Source organism: Mauremys reevesii, linkage group 13 (assembly GCF_016161935.1).
Source record: "Mauremys reevesii isolate NIE-2019 linkage group 13, ASM1616193v1, whole genome shotgun sequence".
Lineage (NCBI taxonomy): Eukaryota > Metazoa > Chordata > Testudines > Geoemydidae > Mauremys > Mauremys reevesii.
The window spans coordinates 967,573-985,120 of record NC_052635.1 but is presented as its reverse complement, the minus strand read 5'-3'; the positions used below and the strand labels follow the sequence as shown (position 1 = coordinate 985,120).

The 17,548-nt window shown below is 47.6% G+C and overlaps 1 protein-coding gene across 1 annotated transcript; it reads right to left on the bottom strand.

Moving 5' to 3' along the window:
• Window positions 1-11,167: 11,167 nt before the first annotated feature.
• LOC120380707 (A.superbus venom factor 1-like) lies at window positions 11,168-15,639 on the bottom strand. Its single transcript, XM_039498654.1, has 4 exons — window positions 15,569-15,639; window positions 14,880-14,998; window positions 12,584-12,719; window positions 11,168-11,322 (listed from the first exon to the last, which is right to left on the bottom strand). Exons 1-4 carry the CDS (start codon window positions 15,637-15,639, stop codon window positions 11,181-11,183), a joined length of 468 nt encoding a protein of 155 aa, XP_039354588.1. The 3' UTR covers window positions 11,168-11,180.
• Between the last annotated feature and the right edge of the window lie 1,909 nt (window positions 15,640-17,548).

Genomic DNA, 17,548 nt, shown 5'->3' with positions numbered 1-17,548 from the left:
CTCCCCTCTCACTCAAGCCCCTCTTCTCCCTATATAAGTAAACACTCCTCACTCACCATTTCGTGGCTTCTGTTGTGTTTTCCTTTTGGGATAAAGAATGCAAGTGAGAACTTGCAAGTGAGAACTCCTCAGTGTAACAATTCATGTCTGGAGATAGTGGATACAATGCTGCCCGTGTTAAATGTTGTCATTTCTGTGTCTACAGTGACCTTGAGTACTGGACTGCCCAGATGTTCAACATCACAGAGGCTTCAAAATTTGAGAAAAAATCCCCGAAAGAGCAAAGAGGACATGCTGAAAACTGTTCTTCAGCACTCTGCTACAGAGAGAAAAGAATTGAAGGAGTGGCGAGAGAAAGAAAGCAGGACCCGCAAGAGAAATGCAGTGGCCAAGAGGAAAAGCACGGAGCGGCTGCTAAGCATCCTGGAGCGCCAAGCGGAGTCTATAGAGTCACTCGTTGCCATGCAAGCAGAGCACTACCGTGCTACTCCCCCACCCGCCCCGTCCTTTGTGCCTTGTGCCCCAATGTCAGCTCAAACCACCTTTCCCCAGCATCCAGGCTCTTACCACCACCAGCTGCCTCCAACACCTGTACGTTCCCCAACCAGCCCTGATACCTACCACCACCCTTACCCTCTGCATTCAACCCCCATCACCATGCAGTATATGCACCCTGAAGTGCAGGATTCATTAAACAGCAATCCAGACAGGGCATATGCAAACTTGTGACTGTACAGTTCACCAACCCACACCCCTGCCCTCTTGTGTTCATGAAATGTTGTGTGTCTGTCTGTCTGTCTGTCAAGGAAGTTTTTTTCTTTTCAATAAAACAATTCTTGGCTTTGAAAACAGTCTTTATTATAGCAGATAGTGAAAGATACCTTAGCCCAGTAAAGAAAGAGGCACTGCAAATCATATTATTATTATGGATAATAGAATAACAGTGTAAGCAGTGCAATTCACTCCCATGCAAGGCAGCAAACATTACTGTTGGCTTTCAGCCTCAAATTCTTCCCTCAAGGCATCCCTAATCCTTGAAGCCCTGTGCTGGGCCTCTCTATTAGCCCTGCTCTCTGGCTGTGCATATTCAGCCTCCAGGACTTGAACCTCGGTGGTCCATGCCTCACTGAATGTTTCACCCTTCCCTTCACAAATATTATGGAGGGTACAGCAAGCGCTTATAACCGCGGGGATGCTGCTTTCCCCCAAGTCTAGCTTCCCATACAAACATCTCCAGCGAGCCTTTAAACGCCCAAAAGCACACTCCACAGTCATTCTGCACCGGCTCAGCCTGTAGTTGAACCGGTCCTTGCTCCTGTCAAGCTTCCCTGTATAGGGTTTCATGAGCCAAGGCAGTAACGGGTATGCAGGGTCTCAAGGATCACAGTGGGCATTTCGACATCCCCTACTGTGATCTTCCTGTCTGGGAAAAAGTCCTGCCTGCATCTTCCTGAACAGGCCACTGTTCCGAAAGATGCGTGCATCATGCACCTTTCCAGGCCAGCCTGTGTAAATGTCAATGAAACGCCGGTGATCCACAAGCGCCTGGAGAACCATAGAGAAATACCCCTTACGATTAACGTACTCTGATGCCAGGTGGGGGGGGGCCAGAATAGGAATATGCGTCCCATCTATCGCCCCTCCACAGTTAGGGAAACCCATTTGTGCAAAGCCATCCACAATGTCCTGCACGCTCCCCAGAGTCACGGTCTTTCTTAGCAGGATGCGATTAATTGCCTTGCAAACTTGCATCAAAACGATTCCCATGGTCGACTTTCCCACACCAAACTGGTTCCCGACCGACCGGTAGCTGTCTGGATTTGCCATCTTCCAGATTGCAATAGCCACCCGCTTTTCCACCGTCAGGGCAGCTCTCAATCTTGTGTCCTTGTGCCGCAGAGTGGGGGCGAGCTCAGCACACAGTCCCATGAAAGTGGCTTTTCTCATACGAAAGTTCTGCAGCCACTGCTCATCATCCCAGACTTCCATGACGATGTGATCCCACCACTCAGTGCTTGTTTCCCGAGCCCAAAAGCGGCGTTCAACGGTGCTGAGCATTTCCGTGAATGCCGCAAGCACTATAGTGTCACACGCGGCAGACAAATCCATATTGATATCATCGTCGGACTCCTCACTGTCACTTTGGAGCTGAAGGAATAGCTCGACTGCCAAACGTGTTGTGCTGGTGACACTCATCAGCAGAGTCCTCAGCAGATCGGGCTCCATTTGCCACAGAAATCGCGATTCACAGAGAGTAACAGAAAGACACTCACAATGGCGCCAAACGCTGCCGGAAAGAGTGAATCCTGGGATGTGAAGCGATGCACCACGGGGCGCTGGCAAACAGGAAGCGGAATGACCCGCACACTTCCTTCCCCTTCCCACAATACTCAGCGCCAAAATGGGACGAGGTGCTCTGTGGGATAGCTGCCCACAATGCACCTCTCAATACAGCGCTGGAAAGTGCTGCAAGTGTGGCCACACTGCAGCACTGGTAGCTGTCAGTGTGGCCACACTCCAGCGCTGGCCCTTACACAGCTGCATGAGCAGCGCTGTAACTCCCAGCGCTGCAACTTGTAAGTGTAGCCAAGCCCAAAGAAAGAGAAGAAACTGCCTTGGAGAATGCACAGTGACCCTTGAGTGTGGTTGGTTGGTTTCCCTCTGCTTTTTAATTTGGTTGATCAAAAAGCCTGATGAAACCTTATTGAACTGTATTACAAATATTGATTTTATATTCTTTTACAATGAATTGAAATGTATACTTAATTTTCATGTCCTGCCAGACAAATCAACTACATTAATTTTTATTGTGTTTGATACAGTGTGGTGTCATATGTAGAGCCAACTCTTGATTTTGGAAGTTATGTTGCCTTTAAAGCATTCAGAGTGATGACACTCTTTGCAGTAAACCATATGGAAAAATAATTCCAATTACATTTGTCCCTTGCTATGTATAACTGTTTTTGTGCCTTACCCTTTCTGATTTTATCCTTACACGTATATGCTATTCTTTTGTACTCCTCCTTAGTAATTCTTCCGTTTCACATTTTGTAGGATTTCTTTTTGATTTTCAGGTCATTAAAAAACTTACTATTCTTCCTATCTTTCCTTTGTATTGGCAGTTGTGCCTTTAATATTGTCTCCATGAGAAACTGCCAGCTTTCCTGAACTCCTTTATGCCTTAGATATTTTCCTTATGGGTGGCTACCTACCAATTCTCTGAGTATATTGAAGTGTGCTTTTTGTAGTCCTCCTTCTGTCATTCTCACTCCTTCCTTTCCTTAGAATCATGAAATCTATCATTCGTAATCACTTTCACCCAAATCACCTTCCACCTTCACATTCACAACCAGCTCCTCCCTGTTGGTCAAAATAAAGTCTAAAATGGCTGTCCTTCAGGTTACTACCTCCATTTTCTGAAACAAAGCATTGTCCCCAGTACATTCCAGGAATTTACTGGATAATTTTGTTTTTTGCCATATTTCTTTTTTAACAGCTGTCTAGGTAGGTAAAATCCCCCATTATTATCATCAGGATTTGTGTTTTGAATATTTCAGGTTTTTGTTCTAGAAATGCCTCATCTCCCTCCTCTTCCTGATTGGGTGGTCTGTAATAGACCCCTACCAGGACATCCCCCCTGTTTTTTCCTTCTTTTATCTTTACTCAGAGACTTTCAACTGGCCTGCTTCTCACCTCCTTCTGGACCTCAGAACAAGTGTACAATGCAAGACGTCCTCTCTTTTTTTTCCCCTGCCTGTCCTTCCTGACCAAGCTATAGCCCTCTATACCAATATTCTAGTCCTGAGATTTAGCCTATCAAGTATCTGTGATGCCAGTTAAGCTCAATTATGACTTATGTACTAAAACTCCCAGATTTTACTGTTTAGTCCTCTTTATTATTACTCCTTCCATTTGTGTATAGACATCTAAGATGTTAAGCAGATACCCCCATGGATTTCCCTTTTGTTACTCCTATAATGCTACTACAATTTTCCACATCTGCTTTTCCCCAAACATCTAGTCCTCTATTAAGGTCACCTTTTTTTACCCAGTGGCTTTTTTCACCCGCCCCCTCTGAACTTAGTTTTAAGCTCTTCTCATAAGGTTGGTGAGTCGGCACATGAAGATGTTCGTCTCCTTCTTGGTCAGATGGACCCCATCTCTTCCTAGCAAACTTCCTTCCTGCAATAGCAGCCCATGGTAGAGGAAGTCAAACCCTCCCATAGACCCATCTTCATAACCCTATTATGTGGACCATTGAGCGTGTATTGAGCAGAAAGCACACTCACTGCAGGAGATGAAGGGACTGAGTTAAACTGCAGATGTCAAGTTCACATACTTCCATTTTCAGTGACTAATCTCTTAAGCCAGTGGGAATGGCTACGGTACAAAAGTATTTCTGTAAATTGGCATGTGATTATTTGTATTGCAGCACTGCCTCATAGTCCCAGTCACAGACCAGGATCCCATTGCGCTAGGACCTGTACAGACATAGAACAAAATAGTCCTTAACTGTCATTAATTAAGACATAGTAACAGCACAATAAACAGACAAGAGGATAATAAAGCAAGCAAACAAATCCCCTTTGAACCAGGTACCAGCATGTAACTAATAGAATGCTACATATTTAGGGAACTTTCTCCCTGATTCAGGGTCTGATGTGACTAAGCCCCTGTTCCATACCATTGTGTAAACTGGGGACTTGTACAAGATGGAAGGTATACAGTGGCACACAGTCGAGGCCTACCCCATTTTTAGTACATAAACAGGAGGCCACTCCGTAAGAAGCTAAGGGCATGGTCAGCACAGAGAATTTGCCTGTCTCTGTGCTGATGTTATGCACCCCTCAGTGTCTACACCTGGCTCCATAAACTTCGGCCTTTCAAGAATGCAGCATTGTGTAGGAGCACGGGTAATTGTAATAACGCTTGTTCATTGCAGCTGTTAACCTCAGGGCAAGGCATCCACATATAGGTCCACTACAGATGGACCAGTGATAGGAAGAGTGTTCATGCATGTGACAAGTAACACCATAAACTATTAAATGCCACAGAACAAATTAAGATCAATAACAGAACAACATTATGTGTGGCGAAGCCATGACAAACACTGTGCAGGCATCAAGGAGCTCGGAAATTAGCACATCATCACCTGAACACTGGCTCAGCTTGACTTAGATCTTGGGCAATAGTAGACCCTTAAAAGGAGGCCACAGCTTTACACCCATGGTCACTGTGGTGTTAATTGGCTGCATTTTACAAGAGCTGGATCATAGGTTGACTCTGAGTGTGTTTACACGGGGCAAGGTTTGCACAACACAAGCCTTGTGCACACACTTCCCCTCAGAGCAGCTGCGGGTGGAGGCCCGACCATTCCCCCTCCAGCAGAGGGGGAGACACAGCATCTGCCCCTCACTGCGCATGGGGGTGATTTCCTGGCGCACAAACAGCCCATGCTGTATTCTGCGTGGGGGAAGGCCCAAGCCCCATGCATGGGGTGGTGGTTCCCATCACCTCCTTTCCAATTTCAATCCTCCCCTCACGTTAGTGACCTGATGGTATGGCCAGGTGGAGGCGGGGTGGGATGGCAGAACAGCTAGGGCACTAATGTGTCTTTGCGGTGCTGTCCTTCGTTGCTTCATTGTGTGTGACCGCTGCATGCTGGCATGTGCTCCTGCGGCCGGTCTGCCCCGAGAGGTCAGGGCAGCAGGAACCCTCTGTCCCGCAGCTCAGAAAATGGCAAGGCAGAGCTGCTGGAGAGTAGATTGAGTGGTTGGGGCTCTGGATTCTACTCCTCGCTAGGGGAGTATGGTTAGAGAAGAAGGGGAGGGGGCAGGACACCTGGTTCTGCGCCTGTCATGGGCTTGCTATGTGACATTACCCAAGATGCTCAGAACCAAAATAGCAAAAGCAGCCTTTAATTCTGAATGCCTCTGATTTTGGGGGTGCCCAGTGTGAGCTATGAAGGCCTGAGTTTCACAGGGACTCAGCATCCACAGAGCCCATTATTGGCGCGACCTGGGACACAGCGATCCTACCGGGGAACCTGAGAAACAGCCAACCCTGGGAAACGGAAACTGCCCTGGGAAGCCTGGTATCTGGTTATTGGTTTGCTAATAAAGCCAACTTCCAGGAAGAGAGTGAAATTGGCCTTGTGTAATGTGTTTGGAACAGGCTGGGGCAATAGACAATAGATTATTTAGGTTAATTTTTCTGTCTACCCAGTGGGACGCACTGCTCAGTTTCTTTCCCGGACTCAGAGCTTGCAAGCTTGTCCCCTCCCAACCGGGGGCAGGGAGAGGGGAAAACAGCCGTCACCACCTCCTACCTGTAAGTGGCTGCCCCGCGCCGTGGTAAGTAGTGGGTGGGGGTGTGGACAGGCAGCCCAGATGTGCCTACCTTTAAGATGCAAATACAGGCACAGTTCAGTATTTGCTGGTTCATTTGTTTTCCTCAGAATGCCGGGGGCATCTGGCATTAAACGCTGCGAGGCCATTCCACTTTCTGAGGGACGCGCACAATTTGGCCAGTGGTTGGGGCTTGCGGCAAAACTCATGTGCCAAAATCTCCTGAGGCCTGGACTAGGAAAGCCCAAGCCCCTCAACTGAAGCTCATCCTCATGGAGAGGTCCCTCAGTGGCACTTCACACCTGGGCTTGCAAACTTCTGCTGCTGCCCTGTGGCCACAGGCAGCTTCCTACAGACCTCCCTCCCCCACCCCCGCCCCTGAAGGGAAGGAACCTGTCCCCTAGAGGACGTGGGAAGAGGAGAGCTAACACTGCCCCTGCCAAGACCACGTCCAAGTGGAAACGTTCCCCAACTTACTGGCGGTAACGTCAAAGCCGCAGACCCTAAGCAGGCAGGTGCTAAGGAGAGCGGGCAGAAAACCTCCTCCCTGGCACCCCAGCATCCACAGTTCCTTGCTCACCTCTCCTCGGTAGGGACACTGTTTCAGCACTTTCACTTCCATTCACTCCACCAGCTACAGCCGCTCCTCCTTCCTCTCATGAGGAGGATGAAGATGAGGAAGGGGAGGCTTTTTTCTCCCAGCACTCTTCACTGATGCAAGGCAGTGTTTGGTCTGCACATCAGGAGCGTCCCACACCTCCTCTAGGGTCTGAATTTCAAGGGTGGTCTGGTCACCTCCCCACCTATTCCCTTCCCACCTCAGCGGTCATTCTGGCACCCACAGGCAGCTTATACACAGTTCTGCTCTAACACCAGAACTGGCACCATGGAGGTACACAGGTGCACAGGTACACAGGTGCACATCTCCACCAAAATGCACAGTGCCACCAGACGCCCCTGCCAAACAGAATTCTGAGGAGGCAGAAGAAATCTTAGATCAGGAGGCAGCTCCTGCTACCTGTAACTCCTTGCCAGAGAAGAATGTTATGCCCCCTCTACCCACTGCTGGGGAAGATCTCAGGAACTTCCAGGATCTCTTCAAACAAATTGCTGACATGCTCCAGATCACCTGGGAGGAAGTCTCTCTCTTGGACAAACCCCACATGTCCACCTGCTCCGAGATTGTCCTTCCGATTAACTCAGAACTCACGGAACCTGCCAAGAACATATGGCTGACCCGAGCTACCATTCCGCCCACATCTAAAGCGGCGGACAAAAAATGCTACATCCCTCCAAAAGGGATGGAATTTCTATTCACACACCCTCAGCCAAATTCACTGGTAGTTGATGCAGTTAACAAAAAGGGCAAACAACACGTATCCAGAACCAGCTCTTCTGATAAGGAATGGAAAAGACTAGACTTACTTGGCATAAGGCCTGCTCATCAGCAACACTTCACTGCTGCATCGCCAGTTATGAAGCCCCCATGGCGAAGTACGACTACATAAACTATTCCAAATTTTCTGACATTTTTGACTGAATACCAGAGGACAAAAGAGAACAGTTTACATCGCTCATCTCTGAGGGTCACCTCTTGGCTAGGACAGCCCTCCAGACATCTTTGGACTCTGCTGACACAGCGGCAAGGACCATCACTACCGCCATAGTAATGCGCCAGGCCTCCTGGCTTCACCTCTCAGGATTCCCCAAGGAAGTCCAAGCCACGGTAGAGGACCTTCCATTTGAGAGTCTAAAACTGTTCGCCGACAAGACTAATGCGTCACTCCACTTGTTGAAAGACTTGAGACCCACTCTCAGATCTCTTGGCATTTATACACCTACAGCAAAATGCAAATAAGGCAAGTATTATACATCAGAGTGACCCAGACAAATCCCATACACAAAGCAACTGAGACAATATGCTAAGCAGCAACATAGACAGACGCTGACCAGACGCGGCCCAAACTCCCATTCCACCATGTCTCAACAATCAACATCCAAACAGCAGATTTGAAGGTTTGGTCGAGGGCTTGTCAAATCTCCCCCAACTATTTCTGCCAACAATAGATCCCACCAACCATCTCTTCACCAACCGCCTGATGCTGTTCTATCCAATCTGGCAAACTATCAGTTCTGACAGATGGGTTCTGGAAATCATCAGGACTGGCTACACTATCCAGTTTCTCTCCATCCCATCTACCCCCCATCCCTCTTCAGGGACCCCTCTCAGGAGCCCTTCCTGAGACAGGAAGTGGAACATGTCCTACAACTGGGAGCGGTAGAGCCAGTATGTCAGAGAGGGAAGGGTTTCTATTCCCATTATTTTCTAATGCAGAAGAAACCTGGAGGATGGAGACCCATCCTTGATCTCAGGAAACTGAACATATTTGTCAGAACTCAACGATTCAGGAGGGTTATGTTAGCTACAATCATTCCAGCACTGGAACAGGGGGATTGGTTTGCAGCCCTCGACCTGTAAAACACATATTTTCACTTTACCATATTACCACAAAATATGTGACAATTTGCCCAGTTTAAAGAAAAAGTCAGGACACCCGCAGGAGGGCTTAAATACAGGCCTGTCCCTTTAAAAATGGGATGTCTGGTCACCCTATGTATGGGGAAACAGGCCTTTAAGGGCTGAACTTACCAGAGTCTGGGCAGGATAGTGTCATGCCAGGAGCCAGACTCAATTTAATCATGGTTTTCTACATAACACTGTATTCTTGTTGGTTGTTATAACCTTAATACATATTCTTCACAACTCAGAGATAGATGTAGGTTTCATTTTTAGAAGGTACACACTATACATTTTTAAAGTGATTTATTTTGAAAACTTTTCAGATTAGTTTTACAGCTATATCAGAAAATGAATGACTGTTTGGTTATTTCATTTACCAAAGGTAATTGAAGCAGATGTTAATGAAGTCATTGGGAAGTGATCTATCTCCAATTCGACAGGTTAATCATTAATAGTTGGAGGATTTTCTTGCTGTGCTGTATTAGGAGAACATCACCAGACAGACATTTAAATTGTTTTATTTAACTAAAACAACAACAACAACATTACGTATTCTGGATTTTTTTCTTCAACAACAAACATATAATATTTTAACAAAACAGCATATGAATTTTTGAATTTAGTTAAACATTCACATTTTTTAAAATCAGGTTTGTTTTTGTTAAAATTGTTTAACTAAAATAGTTAAATGAAATATTATAAAAACAATTAAATCGACTATGTCAGCCAGGTCAACATGAAAAAATTAAAATATTGGCTTCTGCAGCTAACTCAGTTGTCTTCACCTTCATTTTCCTGTTTCTTCATAATCTGGAAAAGAAAAACAAGCTTTCCTTCTTTCTCAGGTCCCAAACAATTTCTCAATTTTGAATGAATTAATCCAAAGGAAGAAAATATACCTATTTCTGTTAAAAGTGAGAGTATCCCCTCAACAGTCTCTGAATCCAAGTGCTTAAGTGACTCCCACCAGTTCACTGGTATGACTTTCTTTAAAACATCCACAAACATATTTCTTGAATGGTTCTTATTCCCAAACTGGGTCTCTGTTACAGCCTGCTGCCATTATACATATTCCCTTCTAGTACGAGAATGGTATGGTAGATCTCAAATCAGTGAAGGCTACACTCAAAGTCCTCAAGACTTCCGGAATATGCTGCTCAAACAGTTTCACTTTTGTTTCTACTGCCTGTCCCAGACTTCTCCTTGTCCAGATCTATTCTGCCGCCAAGAATCTTCTATTCCAGGGGTAGGCAACCTATGGCATGGGTGCCGAAGGCAGCATGCAAGATGATTTTCAGCGGCACTCACACTGCCCGGGTCCTGGCCACCAGTCTGGGGGGCTCTGCATTTTAATTTAATTTTAAATGAAAATTCTTAAACATTTAAAAAACCTTATTTACCTTACATAAAACAATAGTTTAGTTATATATTATAGACTTCTAGAAAGAGACTTTCTAAAAACGTTAAAATGTATTACTGGCATGTGGAACCTTAAATCAGAGTGAATAAATGAAGACTCGGCACAGCACTTCTGAAAGGTTGCCAACCCCTGTTCTATTCACTGAACTTTTTGAAACTTTGCATTTTTAGAGAGACGTTAGGGATTGACTCTGTGTACACAAATTTGCAGAGGGACAATAGGGTTGAGGCCTGTTATTTCTCACTTTTATATATTTATGTATTTATTTAAAAACATCTTTGCTGTTAACAAGCATATTATCTCTGGAGACACAAATCCACAGTTTGAGATCTGCAAAACTAAGCATCTCTGATGGTATCTTCTAGACTGAAGAGTGACATCGCCGCTCTCCTCTCCCTGCACATTCTTCAAAACCCCACTTTTTTGACAAAAAGTTGGGATGGCCAGGACAGGGCTGAAAAAAGGGACTGTCCCGGCCAAAACCGGTTGTGTGGTCACCCTAGGCACACAGTGGTACAGAAGACTCTCTCCCAAATATCCATCCATGCGTATCTAGCCACCCATTCATGCTTGTCCATCCTAATCTAATTTAAGGTGTTTCTCATGCATCCATGATCCTAGTAGCTGGTTACTTATACAGCTCTATTGCAGACTATATAAAGATTGGTAAAAAGTCACACAGCAGGCCAGGGTAAGAAATCAGCCTTTTATTTATTTATATATATATGGAAAAAAATAAGAAGAAAAGAGAGTGAAACCCCCGAAGAGGACAGGGCTAGTGGCGAGTGTCAGCAGCACTGGGACTCTGAGTGGAGATGTCTCCACCTTGAGGGTTATGCTCCATCTCAGCTCAAACTGTCCAATTGGGGATGCTGGGAAACTGGGTCCAAGTTTAGACTGGGCAGCCAAACATGGTCATGGCTTCAGAGAACTCAAGGAATTCCTGGCAGAGGTTCTGGAAATCCGGCTTCCGGCATTCGTCCTCGTTGGGCCACTTCTCGATCCAGGTGTCCTTGCCAATGATGTAGGATAGCCTGGGATGGACAGGCAGAAGGGTGAGCAATGAAGCACAAAATGTGTTCAATTTGTTTGCTCAGTTCCTCAAGGGCAGCCGGGTTTGCCTAAGGGCATGGGCAGCGGGTATGGCAGGCCTGGGGAGGCTGAGTGTCCTCAAACAGCCAGGCGTGGCCCCACTCATGCTCCTCCCCGAGCCCTATCCTGCTTCCCCCTGGCCACAGCCCACATAGGGCTAGGGCTAGGGCTAGCATGGGCTGGCCTGCGGCTCGGGACTTGAGGCAGTTGGGTGCCCCTGGTGCTGGGGCCCCCCAGCTCTGGTGCTCCCTGGCGCTCCGGAGCTGGTGGCGCTTGAGGCGCTGGGGACTGAGCACACAGCGCTCCAGGGCTGGGGGCACTTGGGCTGCGGCACCTGGTGCTCTGGGGCTGAGGGCACTGGGGCTGCAGCACCCAATGCTTCAGGGCTGGGGGGGCTCAGGTTGGCCAGCTGGAGCGGCCCAGAACTGGGGCCGGGGGGTTGGCAGCCACGGTGGTGGGCTCGGGGCTCTGGTGGGAAAGGGAGACAGGCAGGGCTGGGGTCTAGCCTCCCCAAATAGGTGGCTCACACTCCACCCATGCCTAAGAGCCACATCTGACTTGCAGAGAAACAGTGGGTTGCCTCCCGTCTCATAGGTCCAGAGAGACTACAGATCCCAGCATGCAATGCTCCAGATACAGCATGAGGATGGAACTTTTAGCCTCTGTGAGCTGCATCTTTTTGGTAAAGCTCATTTTTAGGTGTTGTTTTTACTCTAATTAATTATAGTTCCACCCAGTTGAAACCGAAGTGATTTAGGAACAACTGTGGCTGGATGCAGGGACCATGAAATTGCACTGACAAAGTGATTTGTGCTGGTGAAATAGTTGGGTAGCCCCTGTGAGGAATGGTGGTCCAGGGTTAGACTACGAGGCGAATCTGGATTCAATTCCCCGCAACTCCAGAAACTTCCTTTTGGTACTTTGAAGATGTCACCTAAGGCCGGTCAGTGGGAGTTAGGAGCCTCAATACCATTGAGGACCTGGACCGTAGGCTGTCTGTGCCTCAGTTTACCAATCCATTAAATGAGGGTAATAACGCTGCCCTGCCTCCCGTAGTGAGAATAAAAACCATTTGATATTGTGAGACTCTCAAAAAATACAGTAATGGGGGCCTGATAGGTACCTAAAATAGATATGGTAATTAGTTAAGGGCGTGTGTGCTTGAAAGTGACTAAGGAAGGGTAACCACAGGAGACTACTTACTCAGCTTTCCTGGGCCACAAGTCGGTGCGGAGTCCCCAGATCAAGTAGTCTTTGTTACGCTCCAGCCTCAGAGACTCCCTGCATTTTATGTGGCTGATGAATGGGCGGGTTTTTCCTTGTGGATCTTCATCAGTCCCTAGGGCGGGGGTGAAAAAAAGATGTCACACATAAGAGCAGAGTGAGGAGGAGATAATACGGGGTGGAGAGGGATGAAGATGAAAGGAACAGAGAAGAGGAGACTCCTAGGTGTTCTCTTGCGATTTCAGTACAAATTCAGCCCTAGTGTGACGGCAATAGTAGACCCTTAAAAGGAGGCCACAGCTTTACACCCATGGTCACTGTGGTGTTAATTGGCTGCATTTTACAAGAGCTGGATCATAGGTTGACTCTGAGTGTGTTTACACGGGGCAAGGTTTGCACAACACAAGCCTTGTGCACACACTTCCCCTCAGAGCAGCTGCGGGTGGAGGCCCGACCATTCCCCCTCCAGCAGAGGGGGAGACACAGCATCTGCCCCTCACTGCGCATGGGGGTGATTTCCTGGCGCACAAACAGCCCATGCTGTATTTTGCGTGGGGGAAGGCCCAAGCCCCGTGCATGGGGTGGTGGTTCCCGTCACCTCCTTTCCAATTTCAATCCTCCCCTCACGTTAGTGACCTGATGGTATGGCCAGGTGGAGGCGGGGTGGGATGACAGAACAGCTAGGGCACTAATGCGTCTTTGCGGTGCTGTCCTTCGTTGCTTCATTGTGTGTGACCGCTGCATGCTGGCATGTGCTCCTGCGGCCGGTCTGCCCTGAGAGGTCAGGGCAGCAGGAACCCTCTGTCCCGCAGCTCAGAAAATGACAAGGCAGAGCTGCTGGAGAGTAGCCTTCTGAAGGACAGGTGCATAGCTCCATCCTGGATTTCAGGTGCCTGAGTGAAGCCCCAGGCTGTTGTGGCAGCACAACATCTTTGCTCAGATTTGGATGGGCCTGGCTGCTAAGTAAGTGGGCCTCAACCCACTCAGGCCCATCTGTGGCTACGCCCCTGATTCTCAGCCAAAGGGTTGAAAATACTGGTGAAAGAATATGTGGTAAGCAATCTTCTGGAGATAGGATAACGTCTTGTTGGTCACGTTTAGTCTCTAGAAAGGCTAGCATGTTATGATTTTGTTTAATATGTAACTGTTTCCAAAATTCTCTCTCTCTCGCTTGAATCGCTGTTCTTTGATGATAAATTTATTCCTGTTTTCACACACACTTTCTTTTTAAGTTCTGTGTGTTCAGTTGAGCAGTGGCCCTGAGTAGAATTGTACTATTCTTTTGGGATTAGCGGATCTAAAAGCAAAGTGAGTTTTCAATCAAACAGGAGCGCAGCACTCCAGGGGGATTCTTGAAGGGATTCTTGATTAAGTATTGATAAAAATGGAACACAAATACCTATGAATCTCTTCACACTCTAGACCATTTTTAACACAATGGTGTTATTGCCCCAAAGGGTCCGAGGTACTCTGCAAGAACGAGACCGACTCCACACTGAGAGTAATTGGCTTTAATGAAGGTAAAGTGACACATCTGCAAGGGGGATGCTGGTGCTTGTATTGCTAGATTAGCTCAAGGTTATGCTGCTGTTGTTGTACCGGAGCGCTTGAGAAAGCGAGGGGAGGAATGTAGGAGGCTAGGGAACCACGGAAGATTCTGTTACGGCTTAGCTTAGACAGTTCCGCTTTCTCAGCCTCCGGTTATTGTAGGACACAGCATACTAGCTTTAACCTGCCGCAACCGGCTGGGACTACTGCGTGGCAAGCCCCTGGCTGTTGGCCAGGGGGGCAGGCCCGGAGGGTGGAGAGTTTCTATTGCATTATGTATGAGCTGATATGCTGCTGTTTTGTATAAAATGAGCATGCTTTGTGTTTGTTTTTCGGACTTCACCCCAGGCGGAGCTACCGGGCGCTGGGTCCCCGTCTCAGTGACAGCAACGCTTGGGGTCCCCGTTGCAGATGTGTCACTTTACCTTCATTAAAGCCAATTACTCTCAGTGTGGAGTCGGTCTCGTTCTTGCAGAGTACCTCGGACCCTTTGGGGCAATAACAAGTGGCGCAGCGAGCAGGGTTCTCTGGAAGACGATGCCGCTTTGGCAGAAGGTAGGGGAGGTAGGGAAGCCGTTGCTGTCCCTACAGCGCATACCGGGGTGGCCCCAGACGGAACGCTGGGGGTCGGTAGCGCGGACCTTGGCAGGCTGGGCAGCTCCAGCCAACTGGCCGGGATTCCAGCAGGCAGCTGGGGTTACGTCTGAGCAGCTGCTTGAGAGCTTACAGCGGTTGCGGGCGAACCGGCAGTCTGGGACGGAGCGGCGGGCGATGGGGGAGCTAGGGTGGCTCCTCCTAACCACCCTTTGGGCCCAGGACGAGGAGGTGCTCCGCTGGCAGTGGGCCCTGGACGGGAAGGCGTTGGAGTGTACGGCGCAGGCAGAGGCCCGTGCCGGTGCCCCGGGGGTCGTTCGGACCTACAAGCGAGTGAGTTGTTTCGGCAGGGGCCTGGAGAAGGCATTCTACGCTGACTGGTCCGAGTCTGGGACAGTGCCGGGAACACCGTTATGCTTCTCCGGTATGAGCTGCATCAGCTGGGTGTCCTGACACAGGATGCGCAGGTTAAGGCAGCCGAGGGGAGGAAAAAGAACACAATGAGTTAACTGAAGAAAACTAAAGATAAGAGACTAGCCCCAGTCAAGGACATCGCTTGCAGCTGAGACTTGGCGGACAACCAAAAAAGGGAGGGGGGCTTGACTGTGCCCAAGCCGCTGGGATGTCTGTAAAACTCGGCCAGACACTACCGGAATGTGTTAGATTTCTTTTCTCATGGGTAAAGAAACGCTACAAAAAAAAGGGGGGGGCAAGGTGGAGGGCTGGTTAACCTCTCCCTTGTCCACTGGCAGCCCCCATTGTGTCATTGGATTCTTTTGAAAGAAGCAAAACCATTACAGGGTGATGTGCTGGTGACCTTACCCCCGAAGAGCCTGAAGCTGAACCACGACTGTGTTGGGAAAGAAGAAGAAACACCTAAATACCCACGCCATCGAAATGACTGGAGCCTAAATCCAGGACTTCCTGACCAGGAAGGACGTTAAGGACTGACCCTGGTGAAGAACCAAAGAATTGTCCCCTGGCAGGATGAAATTTGTGGGACTCCTGCTGGGGAATGTGGTACTGAGTTATGGGCAAGTGCCCCTAGAATAGCACCTGACATTTTGGATAGAAATAGGGAGTCAATGGCTATCAGGATCCCTACAGCCTCAGTGTATGTACGCACTGAGCCCGGGGGAAGTTGTCACTGTTCATGATAATGTTTGCTGGAGGGAACAGCAGTTGAACTTTGTGAAGATGCTAAGGAGAAACGTTCTAAATAAATTCAGGCACGGAAATTATTAGATTGTAATTATTTGGCTATAAACAATTTTGTTGAATTAGCTGAAGAATGTATATAGTGCTATGTAATTGAGATGGTATTAGGTCCTAAGGGCACTATACGTGGTGATGTTTTATTTCAGTGTTTAAAAGCAGAAGTTAAAAGTAAGAAACTTTAAGCTGTGAATAGCTTTGAATCCAGAAGCAAGCCAGGAAGCAACTGTATTAATGCAAATGATTGAACTGATAATGTAATTCCACTGTTTTGCCTGAAATTAATAAGGGTATTTGTATACGGTATTTTAAGTACTGATTGACTGCCCAGAAGGGGCAGACCTCCGTTTTGCCTTTCAGATAATTAGAGAAGACTGATGCCAGCTGAACAGAATTCAATGTACCATGCATTTATTTATAGAGTTTAAATTTATGTTTTGTGTTTTATGTTTTGTTTTGTGGTGTTTGTTTTTGCTGGCCAAAATTATTGTTATGTTGTTAAGGTTTTTATGTGGTTTATGTTGTGTTTTCTTTAAGACCCCCCCCCTCCCTCAGTGTCAGTTTGATCACCTGACATATGAGGGATGAATTGGTAATAGAAATTTGTCACAATTTGGTGAGCAATAGAGAAGGGGGGAACCCTGCAGAATTTGTTATTTGTTTTGTTTTATTTTTGTTGATTTATGTTTGTTGTGTTTGATGTTGTTGGTGTTGTATGTTATGAATTGCATGATTAAAGGTGAGCCCTAATAGATTAAGGAAATACTATTTGGTTTTGGTGCACTATTTAGCTTTGACTCTGTTTTGTTTAACCGGTTACTGTTGTTTTTTCTGCTCTGTTCATTTGGGCGTTGGGTGTGTGAGCGGAACTGAACTTCTCGTTCGTAATTCCTCAGGGTGGAAGCCATGTGTGTGATGAAGCTCTGAGGTGGTCCTGAGATTTTACAGTCCCCCCCCCCCAACGGACAATGTAATAGAAGTAGGAAAAATCTGGCTTAGACTGTAATTTTCTTTGCTCTCTGTATAATTTTTTGTTCTGTTTAAGCGCAAGCAGACAAATGGGGATGCTGGTGCTTGTATTGCTAGATTAGCTCAAGGTTATGCTGCTGTTGTTGTACCGGAGCGCTTGAGAAAGCGAGGGGAGGAATGTAGGAGGCTAGGGAACCACGGAAGATTCTGTTACGGCTTAGCTTAGGCAGTTCCGCTTTCTCAGCCTCCGGTTATTGTAGGACACAGCATGCTAGCTTTAACCTGCCGCAACCGGCTGGGACTACTGCGTGGCAAGCCCCTGGCTGTTGGCCAGGGGGGCAGGCCCGGAGGGTGGAGAGTTTCTATTGCATTATGTATGAGCTGATATGCTGCTGTTTTGTATAAAATGAGCATGCTTTGTGTTTGTTTTTCGGACTTCACCCCAGGCCGAGCTACCGGGCGCTGGGTCCCCGTCTCAGTGACAGCAACGCTTGGGGTCCCCGTTGCAGATGTGTCACTTTACCTTCATTAAAGCCAATTACTCTCAGTGTGGAGTCGGTCTCGTTTTTGCAGAGTACCTCGGACCCTTTGGGGCAATAACAAATGGGATCACTATGG